Genomic DNA, 26,979 nt, shown 5'->3' with positions numbered 1-26,979 from the left:
TTGTTCTACATCAGACTAGCCAAGTCCTGCTCCTCTTAGTGCAGTTCACTCCTCGTGGCTTAACTTTAAAGCCATTTTTAAACTCTGTCACTCTTACACTTAAAGGATTTTGCCAAGTATTTCCAGGAGCTGCTTCAAATCCCCTGGCTTTGTGATATCTTGTTCTAGCTGTATCTAGCGGATTTGTGCACAAATCTTGGGCAGAATGGGGCTTTCCAGGAGCTCCTTCACAAATGTATTTGCTGAAGGGTTCATCAGGCTGGTTGTGGTTTAGTGCATGCAGAAGAGGGGCCAAGTCCAGCCTTACCCCGAGTGCAGTAACAAAACAACCAGTTAGTCCACGCACCTTAAGGTGTAAAATATCTCCTGTATTAAATATTAAGCTTTAGAATAATAGGAAAGATTATGTTATGATAACTACACCATCCCCAGGAAAACAGGCAGAAACTTTCAGGTTACACTAAACACAAAGATAGGCATGAATATGGTAGTACAGCTCATCACCCTGAAAAGCTGGGAGGGTTTAGAAGTACAGGACTCCTGTAGTTTAAGAGTTTGGACTTGTAAGCCTTTCGGGGGACACGCTCTCCATTGTAAAATTGTGCTACAATAGGTTTCTTCCCAGAGTTTCTATTACACTGTGCCATAAGACAGGGCAGAGACAAGGAACCAAGGGCACCTCTGCTTCTTGTCTTGGAGAAAACTAACTTTAAAGAAAAAAAAAAAGAGGGAGAAGATTATCTATAGTATCTTAAATTTCCATGATGACCATTCATTCTGCATCTCTGGCTTTTATTCTCTGTGTCACAGTGGCTAATCTTGTACCAGTCCATTTAAAGACCCAATGCTCGCACCTCTACAAGAACATCCACAAAACCTGTGACTGCTCAGACATTCTGGCTTTACCTGTGCCCTCGCTGTTGTTTCTAACAGTATTTATCTGTAGCTACTGGTATGGGGTTTAGTGAGTCCAAGGGATTGATTTGTGAAATACCTGCCCAGGTGTTTCCTTATTGACCAAAGACACTTAGGTCTTGCAGTAAAGACAGTACAATGATCCAAAGGTACATCAAGGGCAGATGAGACCCAGGAAAGTACCAATGGCTGGGAGGATGCTGAGGGTTTATTATAACTTCCAAGAACACAGGGTTCCTTGGCATTTTTCTGACTTTTCCATTAAAAATAACACAACAAATCACTTATCTGAAGCTAATTCACAATACTGTGTGTTATAGACATACCCAGAGCTCCCAAAAGAAGGATCCACCCCAGTCCCTGATCCCAGGCACAACACAAGTTCAACTGTCCTTACTTTTTTCCTTCAACTAAGGTAGGTTGGGAAAATAAGTGATGGTCTCTGTCCCAGAAAAGTTTCCCACATGGCAACACATCTTTAATTCTAACCAACAGAAAATCCCTTCCATCCCTTCTATTAAATAGAAGTTGCTGGCTGACAGATATCTTCATGTTCTCTTAGAAAAGTTACTGCATAAGGTGTTCCTAAAGCTTAGTTTGGAAATCTAAAGCCGTCTTTTTTGAACTGAAAGACTCAAGCGTTGGTTCTTTTCTAGACATTTAGTCCTAATTCAAAAGGAAATCCTAAGCCTCAAACTTCTAATTACTCTGCCAATCCAGCTTATTATTTCATCTGTTAAATTTAGGAAATGAATAAGCAAGACTGACTTCTCTGTGTAGTCTGTCCCTCTTTTCAGTCTAAATCTTGGGGGAATAAAAAAAAAGGAGTTGAAAGAAATTTCTGTCCTTCTGCATCTGTCGTTAGAGCTCCATTTACCTGGTGGGATTAAATGTTCCATCAACGATTAACAGGGAGGTTTTGAAGCCAGAGCAGCTGGTATTTCTTGACCTTTTAGGTCTATAAAAAAAGCTTCAAATTTTGATTCCTTGTAATAAGCTAAGACTTGAGGATCTAGGGCTACAAATGTTTAAGTATCTAATTTATAAAGAAATCAATGAAAATTAGGTAGGTAAGTATCTTTAATGATCTAAGCCACAGTTATTAAGTCAGACTGTTTAAAATATTTGGGGTTTTTTTCCTAGTCTTCTGTGGCTTCAGAAGTTTTACTTAAACCCTGAAGCAGCGACATCTGAATATCAAGTACTGCAAAAAGATTTCTTCCTGACCATTGTATAGATCCAGAAGTGACAAACGCAATGGCTCTGTCATCCAGAAACAAACTCTCCATCCCTTCCCCTCAGAAGGAAAAACTTGCAGTGTCACCACATTCCTACAGGTTTTGGAGCTCTAGGAGTCATAGCCTGCAATCTTAATTAAAATAAATGAAAAAAGCTCTCTCCTTCACATTGTGTTTTTAAAACAGGCTTTGTGAGCAAGTCTGTAGCCTCAGTGTAACACTGTGGTGTGTAAAGGCTTTGACTGCAGACAGCTGCCTCCACTGATTATTCATTACAAGACAGAACAAGATGCAATTTAAAAAAATAATGAAATTAGGCTTCAAAAGCACTTAAAACAGACCATCTGAAGCCTAAACTGATAACTGACCACAGGAACCAAGCTAAAATAAAAGCTTTTGCACTAATATGTATAACCTGTATGGTATTATGTCTATCACCACTGTACCTATTTTCACTGGAGGGCATCATGACTTCTATCCCATCTGATCACACACCATTAGTAAGGAAGAAACAATTATCAAAAAAAGTTCTGCTGTAAAGTTGCGGCATTTTAAAGAATAAGACAATAACTGCTACAACTGTAGTAAATCACTTTATGATTCCTTAAACACCAATAGACCTTTTTATCTCCCGAGCAGCAGTGGCCACTGCACATCCTGCCAGCCCAGGGACATCAGCCCCAGTAGAGCTTTAAGAGTGTTCACAACAGGAACCAGCCATGGGATCAGATCAGCTGCAAAGCAGCAGGAATCCTGCAGATGCTGATCAGACAGAGAAACCGGCCTTTGCCCAAGCACAGAGTCATTCCCCTTCTTTCATAAAGCTGGTTACGGAACAAATCCTCCTGCAGCGCTACAAGATCTAAATGTGGTTGAATCTCAAGTTTCAGATAATGTTTGGGATGACATTCTCAGCTCAAATCAGTACCATGTTTTTCCAATTTTTATGACTCAATAAATCTTGAGATACTACAACCATTCATTGATGCATGTCTGACCCCCAAAAAAACAAACCTTATGGGATGTAACAGTGCTTGGAGTGATCAAAGACACCAGACCTCATCAGAGGACAGGTGGAGTCCCCGGTACTCACATAGCGCAGTGGTGAGCTTCTCCGGCTGGTCGTAGTGCACCATCGCGACACAGAGCGTGTTGAGGGCCACCACGCAGAGGACAATCCAGTAGAAGCTCTGAGCTTTCACCATGCGCCGGATGAAGAACCGGAACATTTTCTCTTTCCTCCTGAAGTAGGACGAGCTCTCGTTCTTCCCACTCTTCAAACTGGCGCGGGCAAAAGGAGACCCTAGGACAGAAAGCAGAGTCACCACCCCACATCCCAGCAGGTGAAAGGCTGGAGGACGTTCCCGGGCACACAGACCCTCTCCCAAGCACCAGAAACACGGCTGAGCAGAAGCTGGAGTGCTGACTATGGGCTGAGCAAGGGCATCTTGCTGGCAATGGCATCGTGAGGGTGAATGCTGAGATTTTAGAACTTCATAAATGAATGCCCAGCCTCACTATCTAAAGAAACTGGGCAGCATGGAGGGTGTTGGGCTCTGCTCCCCAGGAACAAGCGCCAGGAGCAGAGGAAACGGCCTCAAGTTGCGCCAGGGGAGGTTGAGGTTGGATGTGGGGAACAATTTCTTCCCCAAAGGGCTGTGGGGCATTGGAACAGGCTGCCCAGGGCAGTGCTGGAGTCACCATCCCTGGAGGGTTGGACAGACGGACATGAGGTTCTTAGGGACACGGTTTAGTGCTAGATTTAGGTTATGGTTGGAGTCAATGGTCTTGAGGGTCTCTTCCGACCACAGTGATTCTATGATTCTAAGTACTCTTGACTGTCCCAGTTTAACCCATAACTTTTGGGTTCCCGATTGACTGGAAGGACAGAAAGTACCAGTCACAGTGGCATTTCTGGTCATGTCTCCTTGGAGCTGGGTAGCTGGCAACAGCTGGTCCCTATTTCCCCTGCTCCAAGAACCAGGCAAAGATCCAGTCTTTACTACTGAATTGATTGAAGTCTCCTTATTTTACTCCACTACTTCATATATTTCTACAGCAGAGGGCTCAATCTGCCTCCATGCATCATATTTTGGGCACAGCTACTCATTTGTATCAATTCTGCCTATATCAGCTGCATTTCGAGTCTGGCCTCAAACCCTGGAAAAGAGTCAAATGTTTTAACAATAGGAAGCTGACAGAAGAAATTATTTCTAATGTAAGCTCTCCCCCTGCGGTCGCAGGCACTGTTGAAACACATGATGAAAAGGCAAATTTCCAGCCAGTGCTGAGGCAGGAGAAATCAGCGCACGTTAATACCAAACACACATCCCTTGGAGTTCCTCTGCAACAGCCACAGACGCTGTTGCAAGCCGGGAAAATGGTGATTGCTGCAGGCTGCCCGCTACCTGTTTCCCACTGTGCCGGCTCCGCTCTGAAACTGCTACCGAACCTTTGGCTTTTGTGCTTTTGGAGCACAAGTGTGATGGAGCGGCTGAGGGACCTGGGGGGTTCAGCTGGAGAACAGGAGCTGAGGGGAGACCTTCTGATCTCTGAACTGCCTGAAAGGAGCTTGGAGCCAGGGGGGTCGGGCTCTGCTCCCCAGGAACAAGCGCCAGGAGCAGAGGAAACGGCCTCAAGTTGCGCCAGGGGAGGTTGAGGTTGGATGTGGGGAACAATTTCTTCCCCAAAGGGCTGTGGGGCATTGAACAGGCTGCCCAGGGCAGTGCTGGAGTCACCATCCCTGGAGGGTTGGACAGACACGGAGATGAGGTTCTCAGGGACATGGGGCAGTGCCAGGGGTGGGTTAACAGCTGGACTTGATGATTGAAGGTCTCTTCTAACCAAAAAGTTTCTATGATTCTAAGATGGTTTGTGGCAAGATAATACACTATTGCCCTTCCCCGTCATGGGCCAGAACGTCCCAGCAGGTAGGGCTGACCAGGACACACATCATCCTGTCTTGGACCAAGCACCATGAGAGCACGTGACTTGCATGGGCTGTCATTTGAGACAGCTGAGTTACATGAACAATGTGTTCTGGCTGAGGCAGCCAGATTTTTGAGTGTGCTTGCTTGCATTTCAATACTTGGAAGGGGTGGAAATCTCACCCTGTTTCATCCTTCAGTAATATCAAACACAGCACTCACAGAAAGGATGAAGCATCCAGATGTGACACCAATGGGTTCTCCAAGCCTCACAGCTACATAAGAGCATGCTGTGCTGTCTCTCAAATAGAAAGCAAGCTCTCTGCTCCATTTCACACTTTTGGCCATCCACCAACACACCAAATGCAGAGCTGGCCCTGGCCAGGCTTTGAACAAACTCCTTGCAGAAAGCTTAGTATGCTGTTGCTATGTTAGTTTGATAATCTTTCCTTTAGCAATTTTAAGAAAATGGTGCTCATCTATTGCTTTAAAACAACCACATGAACTGCAGGTTAAGAAACAGGCTGCACCGTACCGTATTACTGTTTAGCAGGTAAAGACTTCTCAGATATTCAAGCAAGCCTATGCTGTCAGATTTGCATGGGAATAGTCTGCTGCCCTTTCACCCCCTCTCTAATGGTTCTACTGATCTTCCAGAAAACAAAAGCAGCAGTATTTAAACTAATCTAATGTAGAAAACGTCCACTTCTCCAGGCTTCACCATCTGGCGATCAAGACAGTGCCCTGTGTCTGGTGCAGCATAGAGGGTGAGAAGGCAGAAGGAGCAGCATCTCCTGCTGCACGTGGATTAGTGCGGAAAGGAAGACTGAGCGTTAGGAGGAAAGAAAAGAATAAATGTTAGGAACAACTCCAGAGAACACACTGGGAAGTGTTTACCACTATAGAGCTTTATAATGCAATTATAAGGCTCATTGAGGTACTTGTGTTTGAATTAAAGTGCAACACATTCAGTCAATGGCCAGCAAGAGACCTGTCAAAGTCTGTACCACTCTGGTCTGCATCTTCACATTGCACTTGGTAATTATATTGTTAGTTCTTCCACTCTCCTTACGCTCCCATCAGCAAGGCATTACAGAAAACCATCCCAAAAAGCCTTTTCCCAAAAACATATTCTTTATGCATAATTGCCCATATGATCTGATTGTTTATGTTAGGCAGAGTTTCAGCCTTTTCAGGAGCCTGCAGAACTATCTGCATTATCCATTTCTTCTTTTTCTGCCTTGTTTCATGAATCAAAAACGCTTTTCCCAAGTGGGTGAACCACTCGCAGAAGGTGGAAAGCACTGCTGTTATTTTCCCGGCCATATGCTCCCGAGACAGTTCCCAGCTCTGCATCAGATTATCCACAAGTCCAGATGCTCCGTCATCCGTTGCCACCTGAAACGCTCAATTCAAAGATCTGTTTGCGTGGCATGGGTGCCCAGAGCCTGGAGGGACTTGGATGTGAATGCAAAGACCTCATAATTATTGCAACCATGAACAAATGTTCCAAAAATGTCCATTCCTTGTTATCCATGCAGGGATCCAAGCTGCTCGGAATAAAACCAACCAAAAATGCACACGGTTGCTGCATTTTTGTCGTCTTTCAGCAACTCTCAGAATTGTCGGCAGTTTAGCCACAAAACCTGCAGCCTGCTCAGCCTGAGGACTGCGGCAGCTCAACAGTGGGTGATGGTGTCAGTAACATGCTGAGCAACATTCATTTCCTGCAACCAGGTCTTCACTTAAAGGGGGAAAAAAAAACTCCAGCAGCAGTTGTAATCTCTTAAAATGTTAATGCCCAACTTCCAAAGAGCCTTTGAGGCACTCATGCTTGCAAGCATATACAGAAACATACTCTCAAACGTACCATTTGTGCTGCTACTCTCATACATCCAGGATTTGCTGCTTTGTGGTAACTGGGGTGCCAAGACGTTTCTTTGGAAGATAATGAGAACATCTGCTGCTTCAGCAGCAAAGCGAAATACAGACTCAAACAACAGGGACAGGAATAATCAAAACAGCTAACTGCAAAGCACTCAGGAAGATGTTTCCCCAGCCAGCAAGTAAAAACCCACGACTGAAAGGTCTCTCTGCTCATGTCCAAATGTGATGCTGTGTGCTCAGAGCCTTCCTCCCCTTGCAAACCTCAAACCTGCCTCTCTGCCACGTCCCAGGAGGGAAGTCATTCTCCCTTAACTGCAGAAGGAGCAGCACCTCTGTCGCCTGACAGCATCTCATTTTCCAGAGCTAAATGTACCAAAATTGCACCATTGATGCTACACGTTGCAGTGATGCTACACCCTGCGCTGGAGGCATGCAGGTAATTGCATGCACACAGGTGCATATCTCCATATCTGGCTTTAAAAACATGAAGAATTGCTTTAAGACCCTCTTCTAAGGCAAGAATATGACAAACAGGGCCACTGCTCAGCACCTCCCAGTAACCATTCACACGGCAAAGGCTGAAAAACCACACGCTGTGCATTAGTGACAGATGTGACTAAGTGTCCACTTCCTCTCCTTCCTGCAACAGATGAGCCTTAGCGGTATTGTTTGACGTATTTGGGCTTCATTAGCTTAAATAAGCGTGTTCCAAGCAGAATCGCAGTATGGCCAACCCAGCACGAGCTCTCCGAGCGTTTCGGCAGGGCTCTTTTAAAGGATGCAGCATGCAAGAGCTGAGCAGGGCAGCACTGGGGTGAAGCCACAAAGCCATTTGCTTTGCTAAGTTGAGCACTGCTGCAGGAGCAGGGATAATTCTTCTTAAAATTGCAACTTCTGGAGCAAAGGAGATGCTCGGAGGAAACGCGATGTGAACATGTTTAGGCGGAGATCTAAACCTCGGCGAATGCAAAGCCAGTACTCACCAACGGAGCAAATGTCTGTGAAATGGTCCTCACCTTCTTCAGCATGAATCAGGTCATTTTTGCTCTTCTTTATTGCGGCTCTTTTCAACACTGTGTGCAAATTAAAGAGAAAATGCCCCGTGAGCATTCAGAGTGGATTCTCTCTCCCCCTCCCTTCGCTCTCCAGGGCCAGCATTTACTTCCCAATGCCAGCTTAAAGCTCCCACACAAGGCTAAGCTGGAGCAAATCAGTCAACCTACAACCTTGCAGGGCCTCCGCATGCTTCGATGCCAGGGTTGTTGATTTATTTAACCTTCGAGATCTTGAAGGCTTGCCAGGCACAGGTCTGCATGCTCACACTTCACCCTAGCAGATGCAGGAGGGTGGCGGGGGGTCACTGCAGCCACTGGACCTTTTAGCACAGCAGAATTGCTGGGCAGGGTCACTGAATCTTCCTGAGCCCCAGTGGGTTAGGAGATGAGTGCTTCTAGCCACTAAAAACATTAATGCTGTTTACAGTGTGCACCATTAAGAAGTGAGCGTTTACGGTGCTCGGATACAGCTCACCACAGAGCGATGCCTAAAGCAGCAGAAACGCTACGTTGAAAGCAACCGCCACAAATCACTGAACGCACTCTTAACAGCACCCACTGTACAATTCCTTCCCTCTGGGGATGTCAGAACCCTTTGAAAACACGCTTTGTCCAACAGCATCGTTTATAGGGAGAGTGTCTCTACACCGTTCTACTCGACAGGGAAAGAGAACTGCAGCTTAAGGCTCGGAGAGGTCGGCACCGCTCACCCGGTGCACAGGGGTAACACAGGAGCGGACACTGGTCCCGTGACCACCTACCTGCAAAACCTTGAGAACTAGCGGAGAAAAATAACGTTGGTACAGTTTGGTAACAGCTTCAAGACACACAGTAACTAAGCACCGTTTGCTATCAGCAGTAAGACACCCCACGGTGTGGTGATACATTCTGTTCAGTAGGCACACACAGCAAACCCACTCACTCTGCAGCGACTGCCCGGGGGGTCGGGTCATACGAGAGGATCCCCCCACCCTACACAAATTTCCCCTCCTTGGCAGAGAAACGGATGCGCTTCTTCCTCCACAGCTAAGGCAAGTGTTAGTGCTTTTGTCACTTGAGGAAACACTCAGAGCATCACTCAGGTTTGGAGAGGCTCAAAGAGGAGAGGATGCTCTGAATAAGTGCTCTGGATCCAATTTTTTACACATAACCACCTCCCCGCCCAGCAACAGGCTGAACTCTCACTCCCAGCAACACCAGATTTTGGGTCCTTCAGGCTGCACCTGTCCCAGTACACTCCAGGATGTCCAGGGCCATCCCCAGTACTGAAACACAACCAAGCCCTGGGATTAAAGTTTTACAACACTCCCTGGTAGGGAATGAATACCTTTATCTTCTCCCTCCAAAACATCCTGCACATGTTTAGCAGTTAGGTCGTGCCATCTCTACAGGCACCTTGGATGCAATGTCCCCCTGGTTTTGAGATTAAGACAATTTCCCAGCATAGATGTAGGCTGCTTCATATCAGTGGGCTTCAAGGCTGGAAACACTGCCATGCTCTTCTAGCTTACTGGTATAGAGGGAGGTTTAGCACACCTGGGTGTTTATGCCACAGTCTGCACCCACCTCTAGTTCACTGACACCACTCAGCTTTTCAGACTACTCTTCCAGACACTCATTTCATAGAATCATAGAGTAGTTTGGGTTGAAGGGACCTTCAAAACTCTCCCAGCTCCCCCCCTGCCATGAGCAGGGACATCTTCACCAGCTCAGGTTGCTCAGAGCCCCGTCCAGCCTGGCCTGGGATGTCTCCAGGGATGGTTCATCCACCAACTCTCTGGCCAACCTGGGACAGGCTCTCACCACCCTCAAGGTCAAGAATCTCTTCCTCATGTCCAGCCTGAATCTCCCCTCCTTTAGTTTAAAACCATCACCCCTTCTCCTGTTTCAACGAGCCCTGCTAAAAGGTCTGTCCCCATCTTTCTTAACAGTCCCTTTTAAGTACAGAAAGCTCGAGACTAACAGCCCTGGCTGCACCCACGTGCTGGACAAACTTCCCCAGCGCACACACACCCACACACACGCACCAAGATTTGCCAAGCACACCTCAGCCCTGACCTCCTTCAGCCCCAGCTCTTCCATCCCCGAGTCCTCCCCGAGCACAGGTCACCAGGTTGGCCAACGTGGGCTGGCAGGTGGGCGCCTGATGCCCCAAGGAGCCGCGTGGCTCGGAGTGAGGTGCAAAAAACCACCCGGGAAGCATCGCCGGTGACCTGGGTGCGTGGGGCGGCGGGGGGGAAGCCCTGTCCCGCCTGAGCCCCTGGTGATTTGCAATCCACTCACTGTTGTAGCTGCTGCCGCTGCTAGTCTCTGCCGGTGCCGTGCCTTGTTGAATCGGCCCTTCCGAGGCGGCCCTCCCTGACAGTGAACGGGAGGAGAAAAAAAAAGAGGAGGGAAAAGGGAGGGGAGGGGAAAGGAGGAGACATGGGAGGACGAAAGATGGTCAGAAAAGGGAGAGGGAAGAATCTTTAACTGAACTTTGACTGGCTGTCGCACCCTAAGAGCTCCTGGGTCTGGAGGCGCAGGGAGAGCGGTCCCCGCGGCCTCGCTGTGTCTGGAGCTCCAGCCGTCCTGCATCGCTAGGGTCACACGTCGGAAGAGAGGATCACCACACCCTGTTATGTCTTACTGCTTACAAGTAACAGGGGTCTTAGTCTCTTGGCCAAATCCTTTTGGAAACCTCTGTTTAGAGCCCTGCCTTCTCTCGGTCAACGCGTTTCTTTTCTGGCATCCGATCTGCAGCCTAACCCTACCACGACCTGCAGGTAGACGCGGCCAGCCACGCTCGGCAGAGCCTGACGGGGCATCCCCGTCACGCCGTGGGCCCACAGGCAGCGTAGGGACCGACTGACCCCCATCCCAGTGTGGTGTGTCACATAACTGCTCATCATCCACCTGCAACCTCAAAAAGACCCGGTACGGGCAAAGGGACTCTTTAGCCCGACTGCTGCCAAGTGCATGCAAGAGCGTGTTCCTCACACCCTCCTGGTGACAACAGAAAGCCATGTCAGCGGGCAGCACGTGAGCCTCTCTCGTGTCACAGGAGGAGAACGGCACAGCAAAACGACCTACCGTCCAGAGGAGATTTCTCTTCTGCATTCTTGTCTTCCTCTGCCAGCATGACCTCCTCTGTAAAACGAAAAAACAGCAAGGTTCAACCTCGGATTTATCACATCCCCGCTCTAAAGCAGCTGAGCTGGATGCAGCAGGTACCTGTCCCGGCTGCCACCAACCTGACCCCACTGAATCTCCCAGTTACAAGCCTGTGGAGGACGGGATGGCTGAGAGAGCCGCGTTTCTTACCCTGTGCCCCTCTTGCACAGGGGGAGGAGGCCAGAAAGGCCACTGGGAAACTGTAGCACCTCCTCCATGATTCCCCTCTTCATAACGAACCACCCACTCCAGTTTCTTTACCCAGCTATCTGGAGAGCAAGAATCTTCCTTCAGACCCGAGCAACGCCACAGCTCAGCAGGCTAGTCATCATTGCTAGGACTTTGCTCTTTTTTCTTAACCATACACCTAAGCAGAAGATCGGAAGTTGTGTTGCCTTTAGTCAGCACTAACACAGAGACTGGAAGAAAATAATTAGGATGCCTGAAAAAAACCCCAACAACAGTCCCTATACATTAGAAGAAATATTTGACAAAGAGACCGTATCAAAACTGCAATTTCTAGCCTCCAAACGAAGCCACGGGGGCTTTGCAAGGATATCAGAGTGCGAGGTAGCTCAGCACTAAGATTAATTGCTGGTCATTAAGTACAGACAAGACGCAGCATGTTACAGGACTGGAAATAAAAGCAAACCTTATATTGATGAACTGGGAAGCTGAACAACCCAGGCAAAGCAGCAGAGAACAGGGTGCCCCTTCTCCTTCTCTTTGGCGTGGGAAGATGGGATATTGTGGGCTCAAAAGAAGAGCAGATTACGGGAAATAACTCACGTTCAACAGACACCAGGAGTCAGAACAAAAGGAAGAACAACTGAATTTAACTGTTGAAGCTTCAGACTTGTTAAGTAGAAAAAGTTAATTAAAATGCATCCTTTGAAAGAAGGCATCATGCTCTCATGGGGAACTCTGATTTGTCCTTCTTGCAGTATCTCTCTCGCCATCTCACACACATTGCTTGCCCTTTCTCGCTGATGTAGGTATGTAGGTGGCTTTTTCAGGCTGTATCAAGCAGCTTGTTGCTCTGTTTCTCCTACAGAAAGCTGAAACCTGAGGTTCATAAAGCTTTGTCATGTCAAGGAATTGCATTTGAGTCACCATAAGCTGGAAGAGAGAGATTAAACCCATTGCCAAAGCCTGCTTACTCTAGGAGCAAAGAAACACTCGCAATCAGTGCTGTGTGAAAGACATGGACTCAGAAAGAAGTAAAATAAAAGAGACATGAAGCTTGGTTAGCTCTGAACTGAAAGGCTTCCAGTCTCTGAGCAAGATGTTTTCAAAATGATGCATGTCCTTGGAAGATAAGAGAAACATCTTCAAAAGAATATTTGTGGGCTTGTAAGCGCTTTACTCCGCGCAGAGAACTTCTAGGTCTCCGCTCTCCATTCGAAATGCAGCATGACAGCCCAATAGTTGCTGCAGTTTTGAGGAGTTTAATGGAGAAAGCAGTAGGGGCAAAATCATTTGCATGGATTACGTTGCTTGGCTTTGCCATTTTTTTGCCTCTAGGAGGCACAATTTCAAATTGACTTGGTACTGGCTTTGCACAGAGCCCAATGAAAATACGAACCAAAGAGCAGAGTGGTGGAACAGGACAGGGTTCGCTCAGCACCAACAAGACTTCATTTGACATTGGTTGAACTGAAGAGAGTTATTTGGGGAAGAAAACTGTCCTTTCATGCCCAGAGAAACAACAGTGTGAAGCACTGATTTTTACACCTGTATCACCTCCTTTTTAGAGGTGGGAAGAGTTGGTCCCTTTAAGGAATTTACTAAAAAAAAAAAACACCAGAGAGTTGACTTTATTCTTCAATATAAATTTAAGATTACATGTCTGTTTCTAACTGATCAATACAGTTCACTTTGAAATAATATTCAATGTTTATGAGACTGACATGACAATCACAATTTGAATTTTTGGCCTAAATTCTGTGAAAGAAATTATAGGATTTGATCATTATTTCTGCCCTCTAACTCGCACTAGTTTTATAACATTCAAAATCTTACAGATTTGAAGACACTTTCAGATTTATAAGTCATTTAAGGTGGTGCAACATTTTGTCTTGACAGCCTCCAAAAGACTCTACTGAGTTACAACCTTCCTTGCCTTGTCTGGGCCTTATGATATGGGAACTTTACATGAAATCACCTGTTATCTCATTTGAGAATATTAAAACCCTCCTGACTACTCTATGTATTTATTCTTCAACATGCATCTGAGAAATAAGTAAAGTCGGAAACTTCATATACCTGGCCTCTGTATAATCCTAAGTGTAGAAAGTCAATTCAAACGCTAAGGAAATCGGTCAGACCGTGGGTCGATTTTTTTGTTTCAAGTCATGCAATCTAAGTTCAATGCTTCAACACATTAACAGTGTTATAATTTTCTCTTCTGTTCCCCAACCCTTTGTTAAAAAGGCATTTATTAAGCACTTCATCAATTAAGGCTTCCTCTATTAAGTGTAACTCAGACAAGTATTTGCACATTAAGGTTGTCACTGCTTAAAACACCTTGGTATAGATCCCTCAAGCAGATATGCTGCTGACTATATTAAACAGTCCATGTTTGAAATAGTCTGAGCTGTGTTGGCTTCAGTTTGGACCACAGCTGCACTTTTGGTGATTTATCCATAGTGAGCTGGCACCAAAATCTTTTAGCTCTACCAACGCACCTCATTGAAACCTTCATAAGCACTTTTTATTTATATTTGCTTCCTTTTTATACTTTTATTTTACCAGTTGGAAAAAAAATAAAGCACCACCAAAAGCAAAAAAGGCAATTACTCAAGAACCAGCTATTAAAGAAGTTTCGTTCTTACAACACAAATGTAAGACAAGTTGTTAGACCGGGTCTGGAACACGCTCAACTCAGCACTTAAGAGGTAGAAAACAAAGACCCGTTGTTTTCTTCTGGAGGACTAAATAGTCTACAATTTCACTATAAGAAATGGTTGATAGTAAACAATTCCAAAATTTTACCTGAACCACCTTTCTAATGCAAGAGATAATATAACATAATCCAGATTATGAATAGAGAAAGGCTGTGAAAAACATTAAAGACACTCAAGAGTGTTCAATAAATGATGAGCACAACGTCAAATTAAAATCAGTGTTGCCAAATGGGAGGGAGTGAACAGATGAAGGAGGGAATTTAGTCACTCAAATACTTTCCTTGGTCCTAAACCAGTTACAGCCCTTGTGATAAAAACCTGAGCACTACCCAGAACAAGGAAACCTCCTTCCCAGCTCCAGCAACTACTCGAAATATGTAAAACACTACAGAGCGAAACCAATCAGATTAAGTATTAAGATGCCACTTTGTGAATCACCAGAATGCAGCCTTCCACTCTTCCTACCTTGCATCAAAAATAAATGAGAAAAAAATGAACAAACAAAACGCTCAGGGAGGACATTATAAATATGAGAAGCCTGGAGAGACCTCCATGGGAAGAGAGGGGGTTGAGCAGATTGGTTCTGCATGCTTTGGAGCAGAAAAAATAACATGAAACAAGGTAGAGAGAAAAGCAATAACAAGAAATATGAAGTGCGCTCCTGCGCTCTTCCTCTCACTGCGGAAAGGTAATGTACTTAAAATCAAGGACAGGACACACTGTTGGGTGTGTTTTCAAAAGAAAACTAGCTGTTAACATGTGGAACTCCTTGCTACAAGATTCAATGAGGTCAAGGATGCTAGAAGGATTTAAAAACAATTAAATATTTGCATGAGTAATAACAAAATCCTCCGGAGTTACATTAGAGCAGAACACCATGAGTTCTGCTCTCTCTTTTGTGCAAACAGCTCATCACACCCCACTGCCCGGGGCTGGTGCGGATCCCTGCCCAGGCTGGACTGGCTGTGATCACTGTGATCCCATCTGAGCAGTTGGCTTTGGCCACTGTCCCACACACGGTCCTGGACAAGAAAAACTTATTATCTACTTTGGAAATTCATTATCATTTTGTAGCTGAAATCCTGGCCTCTCCAATGGGAAAACCCCATCGACAGCACAGCCTCAAATGTCAGTGCCTGAATTCTCTCAGTTATCTGTTTTGCTTTGCCTTCACACTACCTTTTGTATTCAAAGATTTACTAAGTTGATTTTAATCATTGCTATTATTCAGCTGTACTAGGAAGCTTTTTTTATATTCCTATTGTATTTTCAACAATGCCTGTACAGCATATTTTTATTATTCCCTAATTCAGCTATTTTGCACACACTTTCCTGTTCTAGAAAACCTTCTGAATTTTGGGTTATTAGACAAAATAAAAAGATGGGCATTTTAAAGCAGTTTTACTCCATACTGATGTGGCATTTATTCAGCACTGGCAACACAGAAATAGAAAAACCAGCCATTCCCAGAGGATGTAAAATCAGAGCAGGGACTCTTTGTTTTATAACTTCTCCACCTCAACTTTCAGCCAAGTTCTGCTAATGACCTCTGCATCGCTTTTCTTGGCAGAACAGTCACCAAAATGAAAAGGAGCAACCCCCATCCCTGCAAGGGAATTCTCCTCTTTAATTTACTGAGAGGAGACCAGGATTTAGAGACTGAGAGATCACGAGAGTCACAAAAGCAAGATGGAAGAACCATGGTGCACTCTAGTCCAGCCACCGGATCAACTGTTAATTAATTTGAATTTGAGGCAGCACAAAAGCTGTAAACAAATGGGAAAACAAATGATGAATGGAAAGTGAATGATTCCTTCATTGAATGACCACAGAATGAAGTGTGGTTACCTAACTGGGGACAGTTGCTGTGGAACAGTCACAGTGAATAAAAGCCCATCAACACAACTGGCAATCAATTGTCACCCTGTGTAGCGCCAGGGGAAATAATGGGTTCAAGCCACCACATAAACTGCTGTTCCGTCTTCCTATTTTACATTTCAGTGCTTCAGTGTTTCTCCTCCCTGGCCAGGTTGTTGAAAGTCCTGCCCAGACCTCTGTCCCCTGGGCAGGTACCGCAGCCACCCCTGTGCTCCCAGGGGACCCCACAGAGCCCCGGGCACAGCGCTTCAGTGGGATCCACCTGAAAATGCTGACACCCGGGTTATGCACATGAAACTAAAGCCATAAATCCTGAAAAAGAGCCACCTCTACACAGAATAGCACTGGGATGCTCCAGCCCCTGGCGCAGACGCAGCTCGTGCAACACTGCAAAGAGTTGTCATGACCACAAAACTACTCGCGCAGGCACATTTTAGCTCCTTAGGCCTCTGGCATCAGCACAGATTTCCAAACGAGGAATCACAACAGGGATTTCAGGGGCACCAGGGGCCAGTTCTGCCACTGATCTCTGGGCTGACATCAGGTCAGTCACTATATAACGTGGGGCCTCTGTTTTCCCATCTGTGAAGGGCAAGGATGAAGCTGATGTGCATAGAAAGGCACTTGAAAATCTATTTGAAAAACAGCAGCTTCTTTTTCTGCCCATCATTGTTTTAAAAGGCACTTTCCTTCAGATGTTTCAGCGTCTCAGAAAAGCAAGCAAGGAAGCAAATCAGCCCCAGAAGTTTTTCTGGTGCTATGTGAATGAACTGCACTATGGCCATGTCAATCTATGTATCAGCTACTCTGAAATGCAGAAGGTCTATTGGTAATCTTTACTGTCTGATAAAAAGGAAAAGAAAAGCAGGCTATTTTTTGTTAAATTAGTGCATTTGGGTCCTTTTTAAAGTTGCTCACGGCTTGCAATAAAGTGCAATGCTCAGTTATAATGGTTATAAAGCAATGTTAATATGTGCTAGGGTGAGTTTCATGAAAGTGATCTCTGTAGCTCATAAAAATGACACTCCAGTGTATTTTACCATCACAGCAAGGGAGGCTTATAAAACAGCTGTGGTGGAAAGTAAATAAAATATAAATGACTTTTACAAGGGAACAGTTTCCCCACTGTGGAGACTTTGGGCACTGTATCACTTTTTATATTATACTGTATTAAGACAATTGCTTTGAACTCAGCAATAAAGAAAGTTGGCCCAGCTCCTTTGTTTTTGCTTAACCAAACTCAGATTTTTTGCAATAGCTTCAGTGCGACTGCTCAGAAACAAGCCCAACAAAAGCAACATCTCAATGGCCATCTCAATGGCCAGCAACACCAAAGACTAGTTAGTTCTGTCGCCATTGTCCTCTGTCATCACCAGACTCCACTTGCCACAAACATATTGAACCAAGATCAGGAGATGTCTGGCCTTACCTGCTTTGAAGATCCACTCCAAGTACCCATTGAGCTCCCGTTCAATTTGCTGCTGCCTACGGAGCTTCAGGAAAGCTCGACGATTTTCTACCCTTTCTCGTTCTTTGGCAAATTCACTATGGAGAGAGAAGAATGAAAGGGAACATGTCACAAGCGGTCAGGGAAAACACGCAGCCCCTTTTCATCTTTCGGCTTGTGTTCATGAAGCCTGTGAAGTCAATGACAGCCGTAGTGAGTGGAGACGACAGCAAACTATGTTGTTGTCCAACTAACTACTACTTTGATTGCAGCTCAGTCGTTTCTCTGCCTCTTCCATCCTGAACGAGGACTGCAAAGCGCCACATGCACACACTTTTGTTCTGTGTCCGTCACAATAAGATCCTGAAGCACAACCTGTCCAGTCACCCAATACAAATTACTACCCTCAACACTAAAAACTGTCCTCCATCCCTCCACACCACTCACCCCACAGCAGAATTTCCTCTAGAAGCACAATATTATGTCACAGACACACAGCAGTGTCTCTATCTTGTAAAAGATATCTACTCTTCCCCGTTAACCCCTCTCTGAGTTTTCCCAGACTTAAGTCGACTTTGACAAACACAAGTCAAACGAGAGTTACAAGTGAGGATGGGTGCTCTCGGGTGAAGGTGAAATAGGCCAGATGCTCTGGGTTGAGGGTAACAATGATCCTGCCATTTGCTCGAAAGCAAGAACCTTGATACCAAATCATTAGAACAGGACTGTAGAGGGGAGTCAGAAAGCAAAGTTCACACAACCATTGCAAAAATCTTGTCCCAGTACATCCTACTGCATCATCTGAAACAATGCTGGGACAAAAGTGCAGCCACCAGCCCCAAGAGACCTGCACTGGGGCCTTTCCCAGGCTAATTCACATCACTGGGAAGCTTCTGATGACCCACCTGGAGATGTACATGCCCATGTATAACTATGGAGCTCTGAACCACCCTCTGCAACCCCTCTCTTTGAGGACACACTGCAGTGACCCACAATTGCTTCATCCGCACAGTTAGATGTGGGATCAGGCTTTTCTCCTTCATGTACACCAGTGGTTCGCTCATTTGGCGTCTTAACTTTGCTGTGTCTTTCAAACCTTCAGTTAACTGTTGCAAATCTTAGTTAATCATTATTCTTCAGTAAAAGTCCTACTTGATCACCCACTCATTACCCACACGTGCTCCTCAGAAGCCAGCAAGGAGGAGGAGATGGGAGGAAGGTGGAAGAATAGGGAAAAAGGAGCTGAAGGTCCCAGACCAGCTTTATATCCACAGTCTACACTTTACGCTTCAAAGCTGATACTTATTCTTCATTTGACAGGACTGTCTGACCCACAGAGAAGGGACTGCAGGGTGAACTCTGCTCAGTACCACGACACACGTTCGTGCCACCCACTGATGTGAGAGCTGCCATCGGCTGAGCCGTTATCTTGATTTCAGCAGCGCATCCCAGGCTCTTGACTCCCCTCTCCCATCCCCCACCTGACAGCACAGCCCATGACCCCATCCTTGAAACGGAGGAAGCCGAAACATCGCTCTGAACCGACAGCTCCTCTTTGGCATTCAGCACAGGTTTGCCGGTGAGCTGGGATCCTGCATGTGTTAGCTGGATCGCCGATTTCCCCCTCTTCCTTTCTAATGTTCTCATCTCTGGTTCAGTGCCTGCTGGTCAAGGCCAGGGACCTCCTCTCAGTTTTGATTTCTCTCTGGAAGGGGAGGAATGAGATCAGACAGCGCAAAGTGACAACGTGCATTTATAAACTGCCAGACGTGGAGGGGCCACATTTCCTGCATTACAAGATTGTGTCACCGCAAATTTCCCAGATGTGCCGGATGGGAGCAGGAGGTAAAATCCCACAAGTAGGGTCATGAAGGACCACAGCAGGCAGGAGGGACAGCAGATCAAAGAATCATAGAACAGTTTGGATTGAAGGGACCTTCACAGCTCACCCATTCCAACCCCTACCATGAGCAGGGACATCTTCACCAGCTCAGGGTGCTCAGAGCCCCGTCCAGCCTGGCCTGGGATGTCTCCAGGGATGGTTCATCCACCACCCCTCTGGCCAACCTGGGCCAGGCTCTCACCACCCTCAGGGCAACAATTTCTTCCTCATGTCCAGCCTGAATCGCCCCTCCTTTAGTTTAAAACCATCACCCCTTGTCCTATCGCAACAGACCCTGCTAAAAAGTCTGTCCCCATCCTTCTCATTGGCCCCTTTTAAGTCCAGAAAGGCTGCACTAAGGCCTCCTCGGAGCTTCTCTTCTCCAGCTGAACACCCCAGTTCTCCCAGCCTGTCCCCAGCAGAGCTGTTCCAGCCTCAGGTCATTCCTGTGGCTCCTCTGGCCCCTCTCCAGCAGGTCCATGTGTGTCCTGTGCTGAGGACCCAGAGCTGGACCAGCACTGCAGGGAGGTCTCACCAGAGCGGGGCAGAGGGGACAATCCCCTCTCTCCTCCTGTTACCCACACTGCTGGGGATGCCGCCCAAAATACGTTTGGCTTTCTGGGCTCTAAGCCACCCCTCGCCCCTCTGGAGCAGGCAAGGGAGAGCTTTCCTTGCAAAGCCTTTCATCCTCCGCCAGCTGCTGTCTGGCCTAAGGAAACCAAAAGCTACCTAGGACTTGTCCCTTTAATCTCAACTTTAAACACGTAATAAAACGAGGAGACAAAGTTTGCTAAGTTGCAAACCTTCAGTAGTTTCTCTACATCCGTGCGCACTTTTCAAGACACCAGTGAGGAACGCTGCTGAGGTTTAAACCGCCTGCACCCTCCTGTCCTCTGGAACCAGCAGATTTGGCATTGCCGTAGAAGTTGGGAAGGCTAAGACAGTACCTTGGGTCTGAGCTCATCCCACGTCTTCTGAGAGCTACTGAGCTGCAGCAAAACAGTCCAGGTTGAAGACTGGAGTGTCCTGATGTACAGTCTGTCTGGCAGAGGAACGTATCACTTGCATCTAGATCTCCTGCCTCTTATTTCCAGGAGATAAGAGAGGATTGATGAAGCTGGAACTTGTGAAAAGACTGGTTTTCTTTATGAAATGCATTAATAAAAGCATGCATGTGTCTCTCTTCCACTATGTTCATCACCATTCACTAACTGAAACATTCCCCATCTGCAGCAACTGGAAAACTCCCAGAATTTCTGTCTGAGAGCTCTTCAACAAAATTTCAGAACAGATTCAAAGAAAAGGGAAAAATTCTGTCAAAATGGCAGTTTTCCTGCCAGTTCTAAATGAAAACACAGAAAGCCCCATGGGAAGGTCTGGTAGCAGTAAATTTTCCTCTTTTATTCAGCATAATTTCTATTTGTGCCACTGACTTGCAAAAATCTCCCAAATCACCAGATAGGAAACCTGAGCTGGAAATGTGCTGCCTCTCACCCAGCTTTACCTCCAGGACTTTCTTCCCAGCTGGTCCTCCACACTTTGGCCAGTTCTGGAATGAGGAATATTGAAAGCTGTTCACTCATCCTTATCCTAGGCTCTCATCAACGACCATGTGCACCAAAAGCCACCCAAAACATTGATATTTCAGCTCTTTTTGGGGCAGAATTAGAAGAAGGAAAGCTAAAAGCTCATAATGTTTTCAGTACTTAAAAGGGGCCAATAAGAAGGATGCGGACAGACTTTTGAGCAGGGCCTGCCGTGATAGGACAAGAGGTGATGGTTTAAACTAAAGGAGGGAGGTTCAGACCGGACATGAGGAAGAAATTGTTGCCCCTGAGGGTGGTGAGAGCCTGGCCCAGGTTGGCCAGAGAGGTGGTGGCTGAACCATCCCTGGAGACATCCCAGGCCAGGCTGGACGGGGCTCTGAGCAACCTGAGCTGGTAAAGATGTCCCTGCTCATGGCAGGGGGGGCACTGGGGAGCTGGGAAGGTCCCTTCAGCCCAAACCATTCTGTGGTTCTATGATTCTGCTCCTACACGCAGCACAGCAACAGGAGATGTGGCTTTGGAGGAAGCCGAGCTCGGCCTGGGTAGGTGACTACAATGCATTTTAGTTACAACATGACACTTGTGAATAACTGATTCTATAGAGACAGCAGGAACAAACAAATCAAAGGAAGGGCATTCATTATGGAAACCATATGCCATACCAGTCAAGCTCAATGCGTCACATTTTTCTTCTCAAGAGTGGTCAGTGCTTAAAGTCAGCAGGAAAATGGATGATTGTTGCTTATCACCTTGGTAAGTGGAAGAGTACAATAAATCTCAGTGTACATACACACTGGAATAGCCACTTCAGGGAAATTCAAGAGCCTCCCCAGCCACAAAAGGGCCAAGGTCAACTCAGGAGTAACCACCAGGGTCAGTAAAACATTATAAACAAATTAAATTCTTTCAAGTACTTTATCCATGTTGGTCTTAAATTACAAACACTGTCAGAGGAAAAAAAAGAAGAGGAAAAAAAAGAAGAGGAAAAAAAAGAAGAGGAAAAAAAAGAAGAGGGAAAAAAAAAGAAGAGGAAAAAAAAGAAGAGGAAAAAAAAGAAGAGGAAAAAAAAAGAAGAGGAAAAAAAAAGAAGAGGAAAAAAAAAGAAGAGGAAAACAAGCCACAATCTTCACCTCCCGAGTCTCTGATTAACTTTCCTATAGGACAGCAGGGAGCTGAGATGGAGAATCACGTAACGCGCCTCCCGGTCCTGGGTTTCATGGCACGGTCATGGCTCACAACAGCGGCCTGCTGCAAGACTGATCACACCATTAAACCTCTGCAGCTTGTGTTTTCTGCTTAGAAAGCAGACAGAAACACTTCCCACTCATGGGGAACAGGCAGAGAGAGATGATACAGCATTGCTGCTACTAAAAGTGCTCGTGACAGCAGCACAGGTAGTCAGCTCCTCATTCAGAACAGTATCACGGTGCTACACACGAGCTCATGAAATGTCTGATATTAACACGGGAGAAAAGCCTTCATCTGCTGAATCTAAAGCACTGTTCAAAGTGAGCAGAAAGCAGCGCAGATCCCAGAAGGACTCCACCAAGGAATCCCAGAAAGCAGCAGTTAAGCACTTCTAGAATTTTAAGTCTAAAACTATTTTTTTATTTTAAAAAAAGAGCCCAGACCAAGAAACAACAACAACAAAAACCCAAAACAAACAGTTTTAGGATTTATTTCATCTCCAGTCCAAGTATGTCAAAGCAATGAGCAAAGTTCAGCCTGGATGGCATGTGAAACCAAGGGAGCTGCAGTGCTGCATCTGGCTCTGAGCCCTCAACAGAAGCTCTTGAAGTTCAGAGGAGGCCATGAAGATGCTCAAAGGGCTGGAACACCTCTGCTATGAACACAAGTGAGACAGAGAGTTGGGGTTGTTAAGCCTGCAGAAGAGAACGCTCCAGGGAGACCTTAGAACAGCCATCCAGTACCTAAAGGGACCTACTGGAAAGCTGGAGAGGGACTTTTTACAAGGGCATGTACAGATAGGACAAAGGTTGATGGCTTTAAACTGAAAGAGGGAGATTTGTATTAGATACAAGAAAGAAACTGTTGTCCCTGAGGGTGCTGAGAGCCTGGCCCAGGTTGGCCAGAGAGGTGGTGGCTGAACCATCCCTGGAGACATCCCAGGCCAGGCTGGACGGGGCTCTGAGCAACCTGAGCTGGTGCAGATGTCCCTGCTCATGGCAGGGGGGGCACTGGGAAGGTCCCTTCAACCCAAACTATTCTGTGATTCTACAAAGACGGAAAACACCGACTCCTCTGGGTGCCAGACTGGCCCAGCCCAGCCCCAGCCCCCCCACCCAGCAGCTAAGAACATGCGCTGCTCCCCAGCCCTGCCGCGGGGGATGGGGAGGAGAATCGGGAAGCAAAGGCAAAACTCGTGGGTTGGGGTAAGAGCAGTTTAACAGAAGAGAAGAAAAAAGGAGAAGGGGGGGGGGGGGAGGCACAAAAACCAAACAACAAAACCAACACCAACAAGGCACAACCTCTCACCACGTGGCGAACCCGACGCGTCTCTCGCCGCACAAGCCGCTTGGGACCGCAGCCCCCGCCGAACCCCCCCGGCCCGGGCACGACAGCCCCGAACCGCCCGGCCCGGAGACAATCGAGCCCGCCCGGCCCGGCCCCGTTTGGGGTCTCCTGCCCCGGCCGTGCCACCCGCAGCGACCCGGGGATTAACCCCCTGTCGGCCGGCCAGCGCACTGACATGCGGACCGGAGCAGGAAACGTGCCCGAAGGACGGTACAAAATCACCAGCGTAGTGCTACTCAGGGGCAAAGTGTTACAAATTCCTCTCGGTTTCAGTCCACCCCTTTCACAATCAGCAAGGAAAGAACCTCAAAAGAAACCCGGTGTGCATTATCCACCAAAGGTTCAGTAATCCTCCTGCAAGAGCAAGCTGAGGTAGGAATTTCTGCAAGAGGCTGCAAAGAGATCAGAGAGATAAGAACACACACTTGTAACACCCCAGATGTATGAAGGTGTTGGATGATAAGAGAGGTAATATAAACGTAATACTGTCTCTATTTTTCAGTAAAACCAAGTCTCTTGTGCTCTTGGCAGGCTGTGACCACTTGCTTGGGGCTGTAGTTGCTCCAGATGTGCCTTAGAGTAACCTACCAACACAGGGAACACACACACATCCAAGCTTCCCAGCATCTTGAGAGCATCCACATGCAAGCAGAAACACTGAATTGCATTTTAAGGGTGGAAATCCATTTCTTACCATTTATTTTGTTTAATTAACTGTGTGAAGGAAATAGAGAAAGAGCCTTCGGTTAATTTTTCCTTTCCCTCTCAGGTCTCTGTTTCTGATGCTGGAGTTTGCCACCTTATCCTAATCCAACCGAATCTCAACAGCGTGGGTGAAGTTAGTTTAACGTGGTAACACATCCCTGCTGGGCCAGCCCCTCCTCGTGCTCCTGCCATCCTGCAGCTCCTGCACTACTTGTGTGATTGATTTTGCTACCTCATACACACCATCCTTGCAAAGCCCCGCATGGTTTGCTTCACCAGGGTCTGGTTCAGTTAATACTCCTAACGTTTCATTCGCTAACCGCATCAGCATCCACCTGTTTATTGAAAGGCAGATTCTTGCTCCAGGGAAAGAATTTGTTCTGCAGGTTCATATCTCTGTCTTTTCTCTTCCTGGAGAACAGTAAATCCTTTATAAGGGGAAGCCTCTGGTGGATGCAACAAAAAATCCTAATGCCTTGATGCCTGTAACCATTGATACGACTAAGGGCACAAAGCCTTGGCTGTGCTTAATATTTATTTTACCTCTGCAAACCTTTTCTTTCAGATACAAAGGCAGCGAGCGAGTCCTGACAGAAAGAAATAGAATGAGCCCATGGGGAGCAGGAGCAAGATGGGCAGTGGGGAGGGAAAGCAGAGAAAAGCAGGTGATCAGTGCCCTGGGGACCTGCTGAGCATCCTCTCTGCTCCTGTGGGTGCTGTGGTGGTTTGGGAGGTGGACAGGACACCAGGTAGGAAACTGTGTATCCAGAGCACAACAGCAAAGCTTAGAATCCGAGCAGGGACAGCAGAGACCACGTTCCCTCAGTTCCTGAAGCATTTTGCTTCAGCGGGATGCACTGTCACGAGGGAACCATGTCAACAGCAGCACCAGCAACCCTTTGAACTCTTTGAGAGATTAAAGGACTCACCACAGCCCACAACGGAGCTCTGAGAGCCTGAAAGGGGCTGCCAGGGAGGCAGCGACACCAGAACAGCAATCCTGCCGGGATGATGCCCCGCAGGACACCCACCTCAAAGGCACCAACCTTTGGTGTTCTCACAAAAGCTCCTCTGGGAGAGGAGGAAAAGCAGTGACAGCAGGGGCTGAATTATTCACAGCAGCACACGGGAGGCAAAGGGAGAGGGAAAGGGATGAGCAAGAGGAGAAAGAGCATCATTCCCTTTCAGTGCACAAACCTGGGTGGGTGCTGCTGAGTTAGAAACACACGTGGAAGCTAGAATCAAATTTGGCTTAGGAAAGAAAGATTTCAAACCCAATAAATCCAGGAGTAAATAGACAAGCAGCGCAATTTCCAGCTGCCTGGACATGGTGTCGAGGTCTGTAGCTGGGAAGCTATAAAACCAACAGCACGTGGCTCGGCTGTGTTCATAGCCAGCACCTTGCACCCAGAAGGGCTGCAAGGAAAATAAGAGGGGATCAGCAAGGACCTTGGTTTCTTTACTATAGCATCAGATATATTCACTGTAATAAGCCCCGGGAAGATTCCAGGTTGAGCCAAGGTATGGTTATTCTTATTCACAGACAAAATCCTCATGTGCGGAGAAACGTGTGGGCAAAACTAAAAATAACTCTGCCCTTCAATTTACATGTAAAGTATTGTAAAATCACTTGGTTTAAATACCTCTAAAAGTCAGGCCCAGGTCAGCACTGAACACAGGCAAAGCTGATTAGAAAGCCTGTCTGGAGCAAGAAGGAAAAGTATAGAAACGTACCTCATTTGGGTGAGCAGCAAACCCAAGGGAGGTGCAAGAAAGCACATCCCAGGGTGCAGAGAGATCCTACTGGAAAGTGCTGCAATGATGAACCCAAGCAACTGATTTACCAGCAAAACCATCACCAAGAATTTCTTTATGCTAATGACATTTGGTACCTCTAAGATACTATTTTCCTGCCCATAATGGTGGTTTGCTGAGAGCTTGGAGTTTTGAATGTTGTTACCAAATGAGGAAAGCCCAGAGGAGGACTTAGATTTCTTAGTGCTGAGGATGACCGAGCTCTGTGGCTCCTCCTCCTCCCCATCCTGTCCCATCAGCTGCCCAAAATCTCAAATACACACAGCGTTATATGTTGCTATCTCACCTAGAGCTACAGCTGGCCAAGATCACGCTGGGTATGATCTGAGGGGGCACATCCATCTGTCCCAGACTGAGCCCAGATGTACAGACCCAGCTGGCTGAGCTGCTTAACCCATCCTCATATCCACCGTTTAAGAGTAAGGGCTGGCTCAATCAATCCTGCACAGCTAGAGCTGCTTCTGTGTGCTCCTCATTGCTCTAAAGAGGACAAAAAATATAGCTCTCCTCAACCAGCTGATAAAGGATGAAAGTATCGCAGTGAGATTGATCTCGCAGCACCGAGCCAGGCTTCACAGGCACTTTTATCACTGCACATAACAGGAAGATGCTTCAAATGCAAGCCAGATATGGGCTACATCTTGTATCTCTCGAAAGAGGAACAGCGCAGAGGTGAAGCCTTCAATGCATCTGCCTTCCTTTTGTTTTTACGTTTGACTTGTGCTTTGATTCCACCTAATCCAATTTGAAATGCTGCAGATGCCACAGCTGGGCAAACCTGGCCCGAAGGAGGCAACAATAAAGAGAAAAGAAGAATTAAAAATCACCATTTATCTCACGGTATCAACCTGCTGCAATTCCTGGATGAACGTCTGGCTCCGTTCACCAAGTCTCCACCCCAGAGTCAAAGCAGCAGCCCCAGGAAATTCAAATTTAGGTCTCCTATGTATCATTCCCGCATTATAGGCTTTAATTTCCATTGCAGCTTAACAGAAGGGCAAATAAATGTAGTCCATCTCTCCTGTACTAAGCAAAGGCACAAAGGGAGCAAAAGATCCACATTCAATAGGACATTTATCTCGGCGAGAC

General features: G+C 46.6%; 1 protein-coding gene across 1 annotated transcript in view; it reads right to left on the bottom strand.

Annotated features, from left to right (window-relative positions):
* LOC308047465 (voltage-dependent N-type calcium channel subunit alpha-1B-like) overlaps positions 1 to 26,979 on the bottom strand; it is a 270,800-nt gene that overhangs the window by 114,414 nt on the left and 129,407 nt on the right. The window contains exons 8-12 of the mRNA XM_080355981.1: positions 17,389 to 17,504; positions 11,095 to 11,151; positions 10,306 to 10,380; positions 7,951 to 8,040; positions 3,247 to 3,456 (exon numbers count right to left, since the gene is read on the bottom strand). Coding sequence (XP_080212107.1) covers positions 3,247 to 3,456; positions 7,951 to 8,040; positions 10,306 to 10,380; positions 11,095 to 11,151; positions 17,389 to 17,504 — 548 coding nt within the window. The remainder of the gene's footprint in view (positions 1 to 3,246; positions 3,457 to 7,950; positions 8,041 to 10,305; positions 10,381 to 11,094; positions 11,152 to 17,388; positions 17,505 to 26,979) is intronic.

Source organism: Nesoenas mayeri (assembly GCF_963082525.1).
Source record: "Nesoenas mayeri genome assembly, chromosome: 18".
NCBI classification, from domain to species: domain Eukaryota; kingdom Metazoa; phylum Chordata; class Aves; order Columbiformes; family Columbidae; genus Nesoenas; species Nesoenas mayeri.
The sequence above is the reverse complement of the archived record's forward strand: the minus strand, read 5'-3'. Positions and strand labels throughout refer to the sequence as shown.